The sequence below is a fragment of the Mytilus trossulus genome, chromosome 8 (genome assembly GCF_036588685.1).
Source record: "Mytilus trossulus isolate FHL-02 chromosome 8, PNRI_Mtr1.1.1.hap1, whole genome shotgun sequence".
NCBI lineage: Eukaryota > Metazoa > Mollusca > Bivalvia > Mytilida > Mytilidae > Mytilus > Mytilus trossulus.
In genome coordinates this window covers 16,295,039-16,315,115 of record NC_086380.1, presented here as the reverse complement: position 1 = coordinate 16,315,115, position 20,077 = coordinate 16,295,039, and the positions used below count along the sequence as shown (strand labels likewise).

The 20,077-nt window shown below is 31.7% G+C and overlaps 1 protein-coding gene across 1 annotated transcript; it reads right to left on the bottom strand.

Moving 5' to 3' along the window:
* Nucleotides 1-3,379: 3,379 nt before the first annotated feature.
* LOC134680617 (serine/threonine-protein phosphatase 4 catalytic subunit) lies at nucleotides 3,380-15,957 on the bottom strand. The gene is made up of 9 exons (XM_063539729.1): nucleotides 15,863-15,957; nucleotides 12,109-12,148; nucleotides 10,902-11,025; nucleotides 8,768-8,920; nucleotides 8,205-8,378; nucleotides 7,822-7,948; nucleotides 7,289-7,478; nucleotides 6,541-6,619; nucleotides 3,380-6,013 (listed from the first exon to the last, which is right to left on the bottom strand). The coding sequence occupies exons 2-9, from the start codon at nucleotides 12,132-12,134 to the stop codon at nucleotides 5,963-5,965; spliced, it is 924 nt and encodes a 307-aa protein (XP_063395799.1). The 5' UTR covers nucleotides 12,135-12,148; nucleotides 15,863-15,957; the 3' UTR covers nucleotides 3,380-5,962.
* Nucleotides 15,958-20,077: the final 4,120 nt, after the last annotated feature.

Here is a 20,077-nt window from a genome sequence, read left to right as displayed (position 1 = left end):
TCTCAAAAAAATGTTTGATGAAATTTTCTTTTTATTTATGAAATTTCAAATGAGAAAAATTGAACCCAATTTTTTAATCACATCCCCCTTTCCCTTATTTCAAAACTAATTTCAATTAAAATATTCTAATGGAGTTTGCAACAATTACTACTCATTTAAATACATCATAAAATATCAAGATGTAAAAAAACTGCTTGTTATCACTGAATGGTAAAGATAATTTAAATTTATCAGTTGGTAGTAAAAAGTGAATATACATTGTATATTGTATATAACAAAGATTTAAGTTGATTCTGGACAAAGAAAGATAACTCCAATTAAAAAAATTCTTGCAGATATTTCTTGCTTACTTTGCTGGACAAAGAAAGATAACTCTTAATTAAAAAAAAATTTGCTATTTCACAATATTGTGAAATTAGATATGTCTTGCCATTGCACAATACTGTGCAATTGAAAAGACTTGCTATTGCACAATACTTAATATAATAATTTTAGATCCTGATTTGGACCAACTTGAAAACTGGGCCCATAATCAAAAATCTAAGTACATGTTTAGATTCGGCATATCAAAGAGGCCCAAGAATTTGATTTTTGTTAAAATCAAACTTAGTTTAATTTGGGACCCTTTGCACTTTAATTTAGACCAATTTTAAAACTGGACCAAAAATTAAGAATCTACATACACAGTTAGATTTGGCATATCAAAGAACCCCAATTATTCAATTTTTGATGAAATCAAACAATGTTTAATTTTGGACCCCGATTTGGGCCAACTTGAAAACTGGGCCAATAATCAAAAATCTAAGTACATTTTTAGATTCAGCATATCAAAGAACCCCAAGGTTTCAATTTTTGTTAAAATCAAACTAAGTTTAATTTTGGACCCTTTGGACCTTAATGTAGACCAATTTGAAAACGGGACCAAAAATTAAGAATCTACATACACAGTTAGATTCGGCATATTAAAGAACCCCAATTATCTAATTTTGATGAAATCAAAACAAAGTTTAATTTTGGACCCTTTGGGCCCCTTTTTCCTTAACTGTTGGGACCAAAACTCCCAAAATCAATACCAACCTTCCTTTTATAGTCATAAACCTTGTGTTTAAATTTCATAGATTTCTATTTACTTATACTAACGCTATGGTGCGAAAACCAAGAAAAATGCTTATTTGGGTCCCTTTTTGGCCCCTAATTCCTAAACTGTTGGGACCGAAACTCCCAAAATCAATACCAACCTTCCTTTTGTGGTCATAAACATTGTGTTTAAATTTCATTGATTTCTATTTACTTTAACTAAAGTTATTGTGCGAAAACCAAGAATAATGCTTATTTGGACCCTTTTTTGGCCCCTTATTCCTAAACTGTTGAAACCAAAACTCCCAAAATCAATCCCAACCTTTCTTTTGTGGTCATAAACCTTGTGTCAAAATTTCATAGATTTCTATTAACTTAAACTAAAGTTATAGTGCGAAAACCAAGAAATGCTTATTTGGGCCCTTTTTGGCCCCTAATTCCTAAAATATTGGGACCAAAACTCCCAAAATCAATACCAGCCTTCCTTTTATGGTCATAAACCTTGAGTTAAAATTTCATAGATTTCTATTCACTTTTACTAAAGTTAGAGTGCGAAAACTAAAAGTATTCGGACGACGACGACGACGACGACGACGCCAACGTGATAGCAATATACGACGAAATTTTTTTCAAAATTTGCGGTCGTATAAAAATGGTTTTCTAAATCTAGATTTTACCCATACCTTATAGGGTTAAAATGTAACAATTTATAAGTTTTATTGATCGCGTCAATTTCTTTTTTTATGTTAGCGCTTTTCACAATTAACCCCTTAAAGTTAAATATATGATGCCTTAGAATTATTTTATTTTTGGGAGTTAATCGCTGAATATTATATTATATGCTATAATAATAATAAACAGGCATGTCTATTGGAAATGCACCCATAATTTTTTCAGAATTTAGAGGATGGGTTAATTTTTGTCTTTGTTGTCAGTTTTCAAGATAAACTGATCTGAAAAGATAATGGAATTACTGATGACAAAAAGGAATATCATTTGATAGCAAGATGCAGTGACTAGAAGCATGGAGGCCAGTCCTAATATTCCTTTTGCAAAAAAAAAAATCACAGATTGGAGTAGGTAAGGTTGCAGGTTGAGATTTACAGTTATGTTAGGTCAAGCTAAATTGTAAATGCTGCTTTTCTAGCATGGACATATCATTTACAGTGAGCACAAAAACAGGTATCCAGGATTCAGAATAGTGAATCAATTTATCTGTGTAAAGTGATAGGTCTGACTTCCTACAAACCATATTAACATGGTAATATTATGCTCTGTAAAACACAGCTTGATACAACCACAGAGCGGTCAATGAGGACATGCATAAATGCAACTGTGAGTCTCAATTTTAAGAATTTTCAGATGAGACAAAAATTAAGCCATTCAATGCATATCCAACAATACCGCAACACCATTGCAACTTAATTGCTGTTTTACATTCCTACAAAATCTATAGAATCTATAAAATGCTATCTGCTTTTCTCCATGATGACACCTCATCAAAATTGTATATTCAATGTATAAAACTATATACTTGGGAGTATCTATCATACCCGTAGCCAGGGGGGTTCGTTATTTGAAAACAAATCAACAGTTTGTTAAAGTCAATGTTTTGTTTAAATTTTACTGTTAAAGTCAAGTTTGTGAGTCCAACGAACCCCCCCCCCCCCTTGGAAATTCCTGGCTACGGGCCTGTCTAGCATGAGTTTCCTTGATGAAATAATTTATGTTTGCCATGCATTCACTGTTCCAAGATACAGTAGTTAAGACTTTCATAAGCTGACATATAGACATCAGCACTTCCAACACATGTTAAGCAAATAGTTGAAAAGTTTTATGCGTTACAGCACCAAATATTTGAAGAGAAAATATAATTGTTTGGTCACCCTCCCTATGGCACAAAATATTTAAGAAATTAAAAATGTGACTGGTTGGTCACTAAGTGGCTAGTTGCAGAATTAAAATAATGAAGATACTTTAAACTTTAATTGGTGCAGGGATACACAGTGTTTTTCTATTGGGTAAATCTTTTCAGTTGACAGACATGACTATAGAAAAAGGTTATTATAAAGAAAACCAAAAAACATCACATTTATTCCCTTGAATGTGGTCACCATGTTTTTCAAGTTTTCATTTAAAGGTTCTATATATATATATATATATATATAGATGCAAATTAAGTAAGAAAAAAATTCTTCATGAAGGAAAGGGATTAAACAACATCATATACAATGACAAACCCATACCATACCATAAGACAGATACTTAATATTGGTACTGAAATTAAATAAAACAATGTTCATTATGTTTAAATAATTTAATATTAAAATCAAATGACTCAATCGTCAAAATCAATGAATAGATTTACAATGACAAAATCTTAAATTTTGTGATACTTTTGGTCACACGTACAACCTCTATACCATATTCTGTAAGTTCATAAATCACACTTTACCGTCACACTTTTAGATATTACAATTTTTGGACAATTTGTGACTAGTGTAATTATCACTTGATTTTCTCTCTTCATATTTTTAAAAGTTCATCCAATTCTTACATACATGTATAACTGATAACTCTGAACAATAGAGTTACAATATAAAATACCAATTATTATAACATTAAGGATATCACATAATACAATTCAATTGGTAATTGATATTAATGTGTAGATTTGTCTTTAGAAAACAGAGACAAATTGTAAGTTTTAAGAAGTCCTTTTTAGAGATATGTTTTTTTTTACATTCCTTTCAATTACTTGGTCTGGAAAGAACATTGTATGGTTAATGTCCTCAGTAAAAAGTAATACTACCCAATACAAAAAAAACCCTTCAATTTCAACATTACCTTTGCACATGAGTCAATTACTATTTACCTATTACAGATCCAGATTATTCAGTACATAAAATTTTCATGGGATGTTTATTTACAAATGATGATAGCACTATTTATATCTTTACATATAAAATCAGTAAAAAAGTAAGTTTATATCTGCAAGATAAAAAATGATTTTATACACAAATGATCATTATGGCTTTCTGATATATCAACTTCTAACTTATTTTAACTTCTAGACACAAATAATTTGTCAGGTTATAAGAGGGTACTTAACTTTCAGCTTGGTTAGGAAATATACTAAAAATGTTATTATAAATCTATGATACATTTATCAAGTTTTGCCTAAATTCAATTATTCTGCTCAAAGTTTTCAATTGGAAGAAAAAAAGAGCAGAGAATACAAATATTTTCAGAATTGTGAATAAAAGTCTTATATCTTTTTTCATTCAAATCTAATGATATTATAGAACCGCTACAGGTAATACAACTGATGCATATAAGTAATATTTTTTTCTTCTACTAGCACACAGCTAAGATTCTAATCTTTTTCATCAATGGAGATTTTGAACTAAACCCCTTTCCCAAAAAGATGAGCACTTCACCATACTACAAAATTACAATGAAAATTGAATCGATTGATTGTTGTTTGCTGTGGCAATTTGGAAATTGGATAAAATTATTGAATAGCTCTCGTCTCCTTATTAAATAACACCAGATCATAATGCTGTTTCAGAACAATATACATGTATTACAGATATTGCATACATAAAATAAACACAATGCAAGAAGTCATCAAACGTACATAATATCGAGGGGTCAAAAGTAATTTACATCAGTCATTCAAAGCATTTGTACAAAATGAGAAAGAAACATTGCTGACTTGTATGTTAACTAAACAAGTCCAGTGACATAAATCTTGAATATGAGACACTTGTGAAACCATGTACAGAATTTAAAAAAAACGTAAACATTGAATGTTCATTTGTAAAGTTTCAGGGAACTTAGACATCACATTATATGCTAAATAGCTTCATAATTGTTGTGTACATTTCATTTAAATACATCTTGTAAAAAATATTCTTGACTTAGTAAAAATAATGAATGGAATCAATGTAAAACCATTCAAAAAAAGAATGTGTCAATATCATTTTGGTACTTTTATAAGTTTACAAAACTACTTGAAAAATAAATTAGGATTGTGCAAATATTTTCAACGTCACATGGTGGTAAAAATTGAGGTGCAACATCTTGGAGGGCTACACAATTTGTAAATACCAAATAACTGGAAAATCCAGATTGGTGTTGTTTATGTGGCCTTATGCAAGTGTACAATAAATCCTGTCATTGTAAACAACAATTTGTCACCAATAGGGGATAGTAGTAGAAGGGATTAATTTCCACAATTGCTTGACACAAATTTGTACTTAATGGATCATTCGAAGTTGGTGTCATATTTATATAACAACACACATTTATTATTTGAGTATACATCCTGTAAAACAAGGCTCTTTTTCAATGCAATTATTCAAATATAAACAGAAGGATAATGTATGACATTTCCAAGGTTTTGAAAGAATTATTGTTTTTAGTATTGAAATCTATCAGGAATGCAAAGTCTAACAAGGTAAATTGCCGTCTATCCTACTGTCAAAGAAAGCCCTGATGCACATATTTATTTCTTATTGCTTTTGATGGTATTGATGAATTGCTATATACACAAATAAAACAAAACACTACATATATTTAAATGTACATTTTCGGTAAACTGAAAGTAAGTTTAAAAGTACAATTTTCTATTTATACAATTTATATTTCCACAAAAGAAAACTACATGTTTACTTGCAACATAATTCAGTGCTTTTGATCTTTTTACAAAATGTTGTGTGTATGAAAAACTGAGGTGTAAAAACCTCTGATAAATGAGTATGACATTATCCTCCTAGACTTCCTCATGTGTAACAGAATGTTATATCCCTGTTATATCTATAACCCTTAAAAACAAATTGATCCAGTTTAGTTGTTCCCATATCTCTGTTATTAAAAGTCTTTACAAGAAATAATCTGGCTGTGGTTTCTTTGATGGTATTCCCCTAGATTCCTACAAATATAAAATAATTTATTATGATTACTCTCTAAACATATATTCATCGATAAGAAATGTCTTATGCATATTTTAAAGTTTAACATTTTGTCGTTTCATGGCTTTTATAGCTTGCTATGAGGGGTAGTTTTTCGCTCAGTGTTGAAGTATGATAGGTGACCTCCAGTTGCATTTATCAACAACATTTATTCTCTGGAGATTAGTCGTCTCATAGACAATCCTATCACGTCTTATTTTGTAATGCCAATATATTTAGGCAATAAGTATTACATATATGATTAAGGAAAGGAAACAGTTTGTTTAAACTATATTTAACAATCAACATTATATGAGGGAGAACCCCTTCTAAGAACAAAACATATTGTATTTAAGAAAGAAAGAATATTGGTCTCTAACAAAACTATCAATTTTAAGAGATATCAATAATATTGTCACATTTTCTGCTGAATGTAATTGATTGAAAAGTCACTTTTGGCTTTTGGCTTGGGTATACATTCATAATTTTCATATAATAAATAACTAACCTGTGGTGCAGCTTCAAATATTGTAAAATCTCTTTGTAAATGCTCATCTAATTCTAAAATGGCTGCTACATTACCACATCTATAAAGGAAAGTAGCATTTATCAATCTTAGGAATTCTTTTGAAAGCAAAATCTTTTCATTGAAGAATATATGATATTTATTCACTTGTCAAAGTTTACAAATAACAGCTTAACAAATGCACAGCTTAGTAAGAGCAAGTAGGACATCCAAATAAATGTATGTCATTGATTGAATTTCCTATATCCATTATAAAGCTTTGTTTTACAATTTGGATTTTTTTCTTTCAAAAAGATTTAGCTTCTGAAAATGTGAATTCAAATTGATGTGTCTATTCCTGTTAGTGAAAAAAAAATGTTTTACAATATCACCACTATGTCCTCATACAATAGGCCCCTTTTAATAGGATTGGTCTAAACACTATTCTAAAATACAATCTTTTCTCTTTTAAGTTGCATTAACTTCATATTTTGTTTTATTCAAATGGCTTTTAAATTCCATAGTTAAAAGAGAATTTCAATTCTAAATTAAGACCATTCAGCAACAATACTATTCTGAAATACTAATAAAACACTATACACTTTATATGGGAAATTATTTAAACTCAGAAATGAAACTTATCATCTATATCAATTATTAATCTGTGACATTGTACACAAAACTGTCCTTACAATTTATTGGTGCATTTGTAAATTATAATCCTCGTAATACATTGACTTTTAATATTTACCTATAGCAATAATTAGGTGCTGACCACACAGTTAATACTGTTTCATTAAAATGCCATTTGTAACCCTCCATTACTAACTGATGAGCTCGACATATTAAATCTATATGGTTAGCTTCATTAAACTGTGCTGCAACATCGGAACCAAATAAATAGCCTGCTCCACGAGGACTCACTCCCCAACCCTGCATATCTATAGAAAAAGGATGAGAAAAATTACTTTCATTTTAAAGAAGCAACTTTTCTTTTACTCATACTTGCTACTGTCATATTAACTCTAAATAAATGCACAACTTAACTGCAATCGTAGAGACCGATTTCATATCCAAATTCTCCAATTTTCTTAATGTTTTTGAAATATAGTAGAATAATGGCTAAAAGTAGCCTGCAATGTATACTTTCTCGAAAAAAGATTCACAAACATTATAATGATAATATAATAACACTATTCTAATTCCTAACAAAATAGTCAATTAAGAAATATTATATAACTTTAGCAGTTTCTATAATAGGCATGATGTCTGAAGTCAATTTACCTTCTGGATCTGACCACAATAAATCACACATTGGACCATCATGTGGCACTTCCTGTTTCCTGTCTATTGCACGGATTTGATCTAATGTCTGTATAGAGGGAGATAACCCACCATGTACACAAAATATCTGAAAATATATTTAATGGTTTACAAAGTCCTTTTTGTTAGTTGAAAAGCATTCTAATGCCATTTTACTTGCAAACTATACTAAATTTAATGTATTTAATGTATATTTAATGTGTACATTATATGAACTAACTATGAATATCTCAAACAATTTTGCTAAAAAAAAATTAAACTAAATGCATAATATTCCTTTCACAATTTTTCTAAATTCTAAATTGAGCTTGATATCTGAAACTTTTATGTTAACGAAAACCTACCTTTCCATCTATAATTGCTGAAAGACTTAAATAATCAAATATTTCTGTACAATATCTCCATACTGTTATTGACCCGTATTTCCGCAAACATTCATCATAAAAACCATAAACTTGTGTGATTTGTCTACTTTCATGATTGCCACGAATTAATGTTATTCTATCTGGATATCTAACCTGAAAAAGATTTTAATACTCAATGAAACATTAAGCTTCTCAAGGATCAAAATTAGAGTTTTCCAAATTGCAATGTATCCAATGAAATTTTTCAGACTAAGTGTATGGTTCAATATTTTGAAATTTTTTATATTTTTGTCAAATGGTCAAATTAAATATTTTGACAAGATTTTAGGAAAATTAGACAAGCCAAAATAAATTATAGTCAAGGTATTAGGTACCACCTCAAAACCTGGTGTTCTACTTGTATAATGTTAAGTTCTTTATCATATCGAAAAGAACTTCAAATTGTAGTTGGTACATTTAATATTCAAATTCATGCTTGGAGTCTTGTTGTTTGTATTAGCTGTTTAAGATTTATCAGTACTTAGCTAAAAGCGGATACTTACTTTTAATGCTAATAATAATAAAAATGTTTCTACACTGTAAAATCCTCTATCCACAAAATCTCCAATAAATAGATAATTTGTGTCTGGAACATCTCCACCAACTTTAAATAATTCTTTTAAATCATAAAACTGTCCATGTATATCACCACACACCTAAAAATATCAACAATGTAATCATTTAGTATTCTCCTGTATGAGCCCTTTGTTTTAAACCAGAGATAAAAGAAAGTATTTATAAAATTATTTCATAATTGTCCAACCTAATTGGATACTTTTATATTTTCACTTCTACATGTTTTTAAAGTGTTATCCCCCTTTGTAGTATAATCTTTGTAAGTACAGTCATTCTACCAAATTTTATAATTCAAATTTTCAACAAAAAACTTATGTATACAACTTTGAATAGTATTGCACAATTAAAAATTCCAAACAAACCTTTATGCATTTACATTGAAAACAAGCTTTATTTATCCCAGTAAAACCCTGTCCCTTTGAAAGCATTGTAGTGACCTGTAACTGTTCACAGCATTGTCGTATTCTCTTAAACATGTAATGGATAGTTGAAGTATCATGCCATTTTATCCCACATCTAGTAGTGTTTCCTACAGGTGGTTTTGGCGTGTAATGGCGCCCTGACGCGATTTCTCGACGCCCTGCCCTTTTTGGGAAAAAAATTTGGCGCACTGCCCTAATTTTGTCGAAATTCCTGACGCCATGCCTTTATCGTCGTAATTAACATACTGAAATACATATTTATATACCGCTGAGTTATTTCACTTCAAAGGTAAATAAAAGTTCACTAGGACGCCATTTTGTAATCGATTTCGTAATCAGCTGATTAGCAAACTGCAATAGATTTAATAGTGAATACAGATACTAATCACGCGTCCTGATTGTATCCCCCAAGTCCCAGAAACATCGTTTTGCCTAGAAGATTAATGATATGACATTGTTTTGACAAGAAACTAAACCGGAAGACGATTTCAAAACATCGATGTGATGCTTAGATCATTTTTTTTGACAGCTGATAGATTTCTAATTTACATTGTTTGCATGGTTGAACAAGCCAATGAACGGCGATCATGAGACATAAAAATTTGTCAAATTGAAAAGTAAAAATTCTTTGCAAACTATTTTTTAAATACAAATGCTTGACTGTACCTTTAATGAAATGAATAAAAATCCAAACTTAATTGTTAAAAGCAGAATAATCCAGAAAGTAAATGAATTCCTTGATCAAATGTTTTCTTTTGTTTACAAACATGTCACATGATCATTTTAGGCGGGAAAAATACTTAAGTAACAACTATGTCTGGCTATTTATAGACATTTAAAATAAACAGCTGATATGGTAGTGCCATGAAAGTAGTAAAACTTGGTGTATCTATATTAATTTAATTCGGAAAAAGGTGTAGAGGGGAAGGGGTTAATTTGTAAAGTATTTTTTTTTTTGTAATTTAATAAATTTTGGTTACTAAAAATACCCTGGATAACAGGGAATGTGTCAACCTGTTTTTAGGGGGGAAAAAAGGAGGATTGTTTTAAATATTTCATATATATATGTTTAAAACACTTTTTCTTGTTTAACAATTTTTTTTAATGATTGATTACAGATGTGTATGTCCTTTTTATAGCATTAAACTAGTATGTTTTAAATGAATCCATTTTTATAGAAATATTATTGCCTGTTTATGTTAAGTAAGTGCCCTAAAATTGTTGTCCATCGCGCTTAATGTGCCCTCTGAGCTAACAATTACCCTGCCCTTTTTAAAAGCTGCAGGAAACACTCTAGTGATCATGTATTATTTTTATAGAAAAAAAGGTTGAAGGGCCTTTTATAGCTGACTATGCAGTATGGGTTTTGCTCAATGTTGAAGGCTGTACTAACCTATAGCTGTTAATTTCTGTGTCATTTTGGTCTCTTGTGGAGAGTTGTCTCATTGGCATTCATACCACACCTTTTTTTATATATAGTATAGTGATGTTGGGCATTAGAAAACAGCAGGGAAAAGTGGTTGTTTTTTTGTACTAAATTTCTCCTCCACATCTTAAGCTTCAGTTAAATATTGAACACATCTGAAGTTTATAAAATTGTTTGTGGATTTTTTAACAATCTTTAAAGGAGATAACTTACTGTTACAGGAGAATCTACACGCTGTACATTACTTTCTTCTACTAAAATCTCTCTGGCTTTGGCACATAATGCTTTCACCTCACTCTCTTTAATTATTTCACATCTTCTCAGTTGCTCTATTTGTCTATAGAAAAATAACAATAAGTACATATGTTAACTTTATAGTTTATTGACATCCTTATGAATTAATATACAAGGTATTACATTGTAGTGGTTTGTCTAAAGCAATTTAGCATGGCATGACGCCACATATTTTTTGCTGACCTTTTTCTTCTGAAAATTTGCCACCATGTGCCCTTTAGAGTTATTTGGATTGAGAACAGGTTGAGGTATAGGGTGTTTTGCTGATCAAAAAGCGACAAGCATTGACTTAAGTTAGTTGCATGTTACAAATGTATTTCAGAAAATATTTATCACTTCCACGAGTACATCAAATAATTTTTAGTTTCGGCAAAAGAGGTTTGTTACTTCGTTAGAACTTGATGAAAATTGCCTTAAAACGTTTAAGGTGGTACCTAACACTACAGGGAGGTAACTCTGTAAAATCATCTAAACTTTTAATTACGTTGTGTTGTTTAGGGAATATAAAGCTTCTCAATGATCAAAATAAGTGTTTGTCAAACTGCTATATATATAAATAGTGTAATTTTTCTGATAAAACAGTTGGTTCATTTTTTTTTGAAATTTTTATATTTTTGTCAAAGTGTCAAAGTAAATACTTTGTCAAAATTTTATGAAAATTAAACGAGTCAAATTAATTTTAGTTAAGGTGTTGGGTACCACCTTAAACCAGCTGCATTTGTTTGCACCTGTCCTAGGTCAGGAACCTGCAACATAGTGTTGTTCAGAGCTTTTTGTTTGTTGATGTGGTTCATTAGTGTTTCTCGTTTCTTATATGGATTAGACGTTGGTTTTCCCTTTAAAGGCTGTTTGAATTGTTTTACATTACTGATTAGTGATTTAAAGACCCTTTATAGCTTCCTGTTCAGTGTGATACAAGACTCTGTATTGAAGGCTGTATTTTGACCTTTATTTACTTTTCATATGATACATTGTGACTTGGATTGAGAGTTGTCTCATTGGCACTCATACCACATCTTCTTAATTCTAAAACTCATCAAAGTTTGTTTCTAATTTAAATAGACATTAATTTATACAAGAACAGATTGCTACAATAAATGTATACCAGTTAAATGAAAATATGTACCTGTCTAAATCACTTATTTCACTCATGCTTCTGTGTTTATCTGAAAAATTAGAAAGAGAAAACTATTGAGAAATTTATTTTCTGCATGAGTCATCACACTTCAAACTTTTTGGTTTAAAGTATGTCATGTAAATAGTATGTAGGGGTCATTTCAGCTTTAAGCTTAGAACACATGTTCATCAGGTTCATTAATTCAGAAGTGAACTGTTTAATGCATTTACAAGAGGTTGTTAAGTGACAGCAAACCGGATTTTCCTGCAGAGGTTGAACCCTGAACAGTTCAGCAAGTATTGACACAACATTGAAGTTTAAAAAGCTGAATTTGGACATGTTGGATTGTGATTGAATATATATTTAAAATAGATAATTATCTTATTAATAATTACCAGGGTCCAAAATAAATCTACAACCTTCTGCAAACTCTTGGTGAATTTTAAAAAATGCTGATTTTAGTCAGTTCAAAAATATTTTTTAGTCATGAAATCATTTGAAATGGAAATGACTGTAAGTGCACAATTTGTGCAGATTTTTAGTCACTTATAAAGCTAAATTAATTTAACATTTAGATCATATCCTTTTTTTTTTTTAAATATTTTAGGCTTAAAGTCATATGAAACAAGTGAGTGGTGAAAAGTAATTTTTATTCAATTCTTGAACCAATGCATGTATATATCATAAACTTAGTCCTCTGTGCACAATTTTATCATTATTTTCGCAAATATATCATATATTCGTCAATATTTTTTCTCTCTGTTTGTTATGATTTAAAAAATATGGCTGCACATAAAATGCCGTGTTTTGAAGCCGAGTTTTACCGATGTCACCTTATAGTAAACAAATCACAAAAAGCATGGATAATGAGCACGTGTTTAACATGTATAATCAGATATTTGTTTATTTCAATGACAGATCCATGTGTATTGCGATCACCAGATTTTTACGAGGAGAGTTACGCTCGGGTCACCATGCATACGGAAAATATGTCGGGCGCAAGCAAATAAAAATAAGTAAATTTCTTCTAAATGTGGACAAATTCAAGAATTTTCCTCAGAAAAAAGTATATGTACATAATTTGTATAATGAAAACTATCCATCTAGTTATAAAAAACATTTGTATATGTTTTTTTAATTTGAGGTTTCTTATGACTTTAAATCAAAATATTGTTTGTTTGACCTTTACTGACCATCGGACCATCCCTATTAATTCGTTTTGAATGACACCAGGAGGTCTGTTATTAAGGTGGCAAATACTCAGAGAGAACCACCTGGCTTCTTGGTGGGAACAGACAACCCGAAGATATTTTAGATATTAGATATTTTGATCTCCAGGTCAAGCTGGGAACAACTTTGACCTACCAAGCCATTGAAGTATCCAAACTAGTTTTAATTCAAGTCTCGATACCAAAGATGTGTGTGGGAGGGTGAAAATCACCCTACTGGTGTACTGAAAATTTGAGGTCTCGAGTGGAAATCAAACTCAGGACCTTCAGCACTGTAGTCATCGGTTGAAACCACTAGACCATTGTTGTGAAAATCCATGGATGGTACCAGCAGGATTCGAACCCTCAAACTTGGGGTCTAAAGGCAGCACTCTTACCAATTGAGCCAAAGAAGATCCCCCTAACTCAACCAGTTAGACTACCTTTATATCTCCAGGTGTACAACACTCTTCCCCCCCCCACCCACCCCTTTTTTTTTAGGGCTGCGTACCATCCATCCCAGCAACTCACAGGTCCACTACTGTACAACCCTGAGACTTCTACTTGGAAACCCTCTGGCCAGTTCCTAGAATTGTCACGGTATCCTATGACCGGCTGGTCAAACCTCATGACCAATTCTAACATCTTACTGCCAGGCAATATTCCATATACAATTTTTGTACCAGTAGCAGATGCTCGCAGCGCCATTGTTGTGAAAATCCATTGGGATTTGTACCCTCTATCTCGGGATCTAAAGGCAGCGCTCTAACCAATTGAGCCAAAGAAGATCTCCCTTAACTCAACTAGTTAGACTACCTTTATATCTCCAGGTCTACAACACCATGAACTGCAGCGAATCTTGCACGCAACACAGCTACAAGGAATCCGGGTCCATCCGCCCTGATTCTGATTCGCCCTAGTTTCTGTTCGCCCTAATACCTGTTCGTCTCGAGTCTGTTGGCCCTGATTTTATTTTTTAGTATATATAGTGTTGCGTTGTGTGTATACAATTGAATGTGATGAAGTCAGTATTCAATTTCGCCGAATATTTACGATGTATCATGTTAACTTGTCTAAAGCTAGCTGCTACTAGGTTTTAACTTAAGTTTCTGTACATTTCAGTAGTACAAGATATTGTGATTTCTAGGTATGGCAGGACCAAGTTTGTATCTGTATGTAATAACGTTACTAGAAAAATATAAGTTTCTGTGAATTTCAGCAGTATTTTTAAATGTAAAACAACTGAAGACTAAGTTATTATGTTGTCTTGCTGCTACGAGGATAAGTTTCTGTGAATTCAAAGACTACAAAGTATTTGACATAAAAACAACTAATCAGCAATCAAAATACAATCAACAGTAATTAAAAGTAACTATAAAATAAAGTGTAACAATGCAGCCAAGAGTTTTATTAAATTAATATAAATTGATATGAATTTGGCTAATCATGCTATTAGATCTATTCTGTATTTAACTTTTAATAGATATACAACAATTTTATTATTATATATATATATATTTCGTTCATTGATGTAACATATACATATCATTAATGAATATAGGGCAAACGAACCCAGGGCGAACGGACTACCAGGGCCAACAAACTCAGTGCAGAGTTCGCGAAAACCGTCGGTCCTGTCCGTCCTGACCGCCAAAATGAGGCTCGGACCAGTATGTTGTCCACTTGTGACGGTCCCGATGACCGATGCAAAAACGGCCGTTGCAGTGCCAATGTCGGCACGTTTTTTACATCGGTTATCAGATGGACCGTTTTTTCATTGGTCATTAGATGTACCTGCCGGTAATTTCCGGTACTGGTTTCCGATTTTTATTATAAACAAACCAACTGACCAAGGCGGCGAGCCACATGTGGCCTATCAAATTTGTTCAAGGAGCTGTTCCTGGCAAACGATCGGCGGTGGAACCTTATATAATAAATAAAGTTAATTTCCGTTGAAATAAGTTATTGATTTTATTTCAGGATAAAATTGACAGATTTTGTAGGACCAGCAAAAAATTTGTAGGACCGGCATATAATCTTGCTTTGTCAGTCCTATGACTGACGGATCAAAAAAAGTTTTCGCGAACTCTGTCAGTGTGAACGAACCTAGCTGCGGAACCGTAGCTCATAGGTCCATAGGTCCGCAAATAGTCAAAAAATAACATAAGGACCTATGAGCTACGGTTCCGCAGCTAGAACGAACCTATCAGGGCAAACGATCCCGATACCAGCTTCAAGTGTTTAGCATCGTTTTGATTGACCTTTTTTATTTTGAGACTGTGACATTTGCTCCATTTTCCAGGATAAATTAAAAGATCTTCCCATTTCCAATTTGTAAGGTTTTCAAAAGTTGAAAGTAGAATTTTTTTTTACATGAAATTTTTCGTCGTTCTGACGTTCACTATTTTCTTTTTATCCCGACAACATGGACAATATGTTCAAGAATTCATTGAATATAAGGAAAACATAACTTGTATCATTATGTGATTATTAGCCTTATTAAACATGTAGAAGAATGGACAATGGGGACAAGATTTAAACCTCAAAATGTGTACCTGAGGTTTGCTTCTTCAACAAAAACTTGTCTCTTCCGGTCACTTCTTGCGTCACTAACAAAATAACGAACGTGCGAGACTTTTTTTATTTTAATTTTTATAAAATTAATAATTTTAATTTGTTTTAATATTATTTATATTCCTTAGAAGATTAAAAATTTGTCCTAATTTTCAAATACAATTTCTTTATTTTTTTTTTTTTAAACAAAATATACAATGGTACTACTAATCACCATATTTTACTAATCGCAAATATAGTACAAGAACGAACACATATTATCGATGTAATACATGTTTATCAACAGATCAACACTTATAGACATTTACAAAGGCATGATTCACCGGTTTGACACAAATTCTCATATGTTATTTATAATTAATTACAACGTTTATCAGAATTGTAAGAACGTGAAAAATTTCAAATAACCAATAGTACTCCGAAAAGTGCAAACGGACGTCGGTCATAAAAGGCAGCAACCATTTGATTTTCGGGGGGCTATGGGGTTTTTTTTTTGGAAAAAAAGTTTGTTTCCAGTTTTTGGAGAAAAAAATAATTTGCTTTTGATTCTGAGAAAACAAAATTGTTTGTTTCACCAGAGACTCACCCTCAATTTCAACATAATTATATATCTATAAATATAAAGCCAACACGTGTAATTGGATTTGTCTAGGTCTGTTTGATTTTATGTCATAGGTTATAGAACAAAATGTGTTAATCGTCCGAAACTCTGATTATGTTTGTTTATCTATTGATTGTTTGATTGACTTTTTTTTCTTTAACTTCCAGTAGCAAACATGTTTTTAAATTCATTCAGATAAATAACAAACAATCTGCCGTTTTTAAACAAACACAAATGTGCTTTGGCAAACGCTTTAGCACTCAATAAAAATAAAAAGCATTCAGTTCTGAATTAACATGTTTAATGTGGTTTGAGTAAATGACAAAACAAACTTTCGTGTAAGTATAACATTAACAAAGACGAATACCTTCTGTATTTTTCAACTTTTTGAGGCACTTATTTATCATTAAAAAGCACGCTTATTCCTAAAATAATGATCCTGCACATAATTTTACTATTGGATTTATTTGTTATTATAAATTACATGACTTCTGTATTCTGTATGTAGTTCATCTCTGTTATTACACAGTTCTTTAATCTTTCACAGTTGTTGTATATTCTTATATTTGAACTCAATTTCAAGACGACGGGTGACTGCATATGTGGAGCCAATTCTACTTATCCCTCCGGAGCACTCCGATTCATGCACCTTTCCCTCGGTATTTGGGGGATTGCATTGCTCAGTCTTTACTTTTCTATATTGTGTTTTATGTACCCCCTCGTTTTTTTCCATGGCAGTACTAGTGCCATTTCGTTGTCGACTTTTGTTTTACTTTTCTTTTACTCATAAATGCTTTCCAAGTGCCATTTAGCGGGACAACAATCTACAGTGTGAGTCGTCGGTTCGAATCAATTAAATTTTAACGGCATATATAGTATCTTAATTTAAATGCGTTTCCAAATAAAAAAAAAAGATTGTTCAAAAGCAGTTTTTTTTTGGGGAGGATGCAGTTGCTTAAACCGTCACGCTTTTTTTCGCCGCTATTTCATCTATATATATGTACTTAGTCTAGTAAGCAGTTATCGGTGCTTTGTGTCTTCTGTTTTTGTCACGTTACTTTCTATTTATGTATCGTATCAAGCTGTCGAATGAAGCCATCTACAACAGATTGTTTTCCGTTTTCAAATTGTTCAGAACTTCTTTTGATGCTCTTCCGTTTTCAAATTGTTCTTTTGATGCTCTTTAGAAATCAGTTTGACTGAGGTCAGATATAATTGAGTGCTCAAAAACACGTTTACCTTTCCATATACTTAAGTTGCCTGCTTTAGGCCAGGAGTCGTTGGTTTATGTCTGCCATATATGTTTTTAGTCAATTGAATTTTAATATAAAAAGTAAAATCACAAAAATACTGAACTCCAAGGAAAAATTATAAATGGAAAGTCCCTATAAATGAAATCATGGAAAAATCAAATGATAAAACACATGAAACGAATGGACAACACCTGTCATATTCCTGACTTGGTATACAGACATTTGCAAATGTAGAAAATGGTGGATTGAACCTGATTTTATAGCGCAAACCTCTCACTTCACGGTTTGACAGTCGCAACAAATTCCGGTTTTTTTTACAACGATGCGTGAACAAAACAGACATAATCGGTATAATAGTCAAACTATGGTTACAGTAGTCATAAGTGTGCTACAATCTCAAAACAAATTAGACCGTTCATTAGTTTTCTAATTTGAATTGTTTCACATTGTTTATGTCAGGCGTTGGTGGTTTTTTTTACAGTATGGGTTTTTCGTTGGAGGCCGTATATATACGCTGAGCAATAACTGCTTATTTATTCGTCATATATGGACTCATGAAAGTTGTTTTATGGGCAATCATACCACATTATTTCGTTATGCTGCAGCATTAATCAACCCTGGAATACAGAATTGTGATCGGAGATATAGAGCTTAATATTGAAGTCGAACTTGATTTGTTTTTTTAACAAAGGCAAGGTTGTGATAATCTCTTAATTGTCCGATTCAACTTGACAGAATGTCCGCTACATCCCGGATAAATTCAAGTATGGATTAAATCAATGATTGAATCTGGAACTATTATACTAATATACTAGTATAACGTATAATAGTGACAGATTAAATTCAATACGAATGTACATACAAACAATTAAAAATTTGGTGTAATTGTCAATGAGACAAATGAAGTTCAAGTTAACAACTATTATAGGTCGATGTACGGCCTTCCAATAATGCTGTGCAAAACTTGTGACAATACTGCAAAGAAAGCCATAAAATGTCCCGGAAAGATGTATATATCTGGAAGAGATCAAGCTAATGCTTATTAATGTTTTATAACGATGACACATTATTGCTACTAGAATGTTACACCCATGGCACCATGCAACAAAACTGTTATAGGGTCAAGAAATTATTTTCAGAATAAGGCATATTCTTTTTTAAATATAAGAGGTTCAGAAGGATTCATACAAGCAAATTCGTCCATCCCTCCAAATTGTTCATATGACATCGCTAAACTATACCTGAGACAAACAGAACTCCTTAGCACTTAAACAATCGGATCAGGTTTCAGCTTCGAAATTTCTAAACCAGTCAACTCACTTGCCTAATTCATTACTCTATAAAATATATAATGAGGCAGAGAAAACAAGTAAATGCATGGGTTACCATTGTAAAATAGACTGCATGGTTAAAAACAAACTTGAAGGTTTTGGCCATCTCACTTTTGGACCGAGAATCTATACTCGTGCCAATAGGTCAGAAACAGCCAGTTCATAACAACTTTTTCAATACAGACTGTATTACATACATCAAATATGAATATAGGGACGATATTTCCAATACGGACTGGCAATGAATCCTGTATTACATGCACAATATGTGTAATCATTGCCAGTCCGTGTTGGAAATCATTGCCAGTCCGTGTTGGAAATCATTGCCAGTCCGTGTTGGAAATATTGGACAGGGCCGAAAAGCAACATAGATAACATGATTTATATGACCAGGACGACGTCACCATGCAGTATGACAAATGCCGTTTTGGTAGTATCAGGGATGTTTTAATCGTATTATTTAATATAAATACTAGTATAGACTATCCAACAAAGAATCGTTGACCATGCTTATCAAATTATGGACTGTTCTATCCGTAAATGTAAAAAAGTCTCCCTTGATTTTTGAAATTTGAAATTTCCTACATGAGGCATTTGCCTCAATGTAGTTACGGCCCTGTTTAAAAATTAAAATGAGGTAAGGTTTCTTGAGACAATAATTATACCTCAAGTTAAACATGTTAAATGAAACCAATTTTCAGACATTTCAAGTATATTTAAATATTATTAATACTTTTATTATTAAAAAAAATGGAAATTGTTTCCCGATTTTTTTTGGGAAAAGATGAGTTCATGAAGAATCTGGTGCCATCTCATACTTCCGATTAGACCTGCTGAGTTATTTTTTTCAATACATTGCAAAGTCAGGTAATTTATTTTCAAACTACCACAGAACAAACCATTTATTTTTGTGATTATCAAGGCTGATTTATTTATTTTCAAAATCTTCCTGCCCCCCTCCAGACTGATATCAAATGGTCGTCTTTTAAATAGGAATCACCAAAATTGAAC

Bases quoted from the DNA above. Each gene is read 5' to 3' on its own strand.
- LOC134680617 (XM_063539729.1), bottom strand. From the start codon at position 12,134: ATGAGTGAAATAAGTGATTTAGACAG. The intron at 8,379-8,767 runs GTAAGTATCCGC...AATCTTTTTCAG, and splicing joins TATTATTATTAGCATTAAAA to GTTAGATATCCAGATAGAAT. The intron at 6,014-6,540 runs GTTAGTTATTTA...TTATATTTGTAG, and splicing joins TATTTGAAGCTGCACCACAG to GAATCTAGGGGAATACCATC.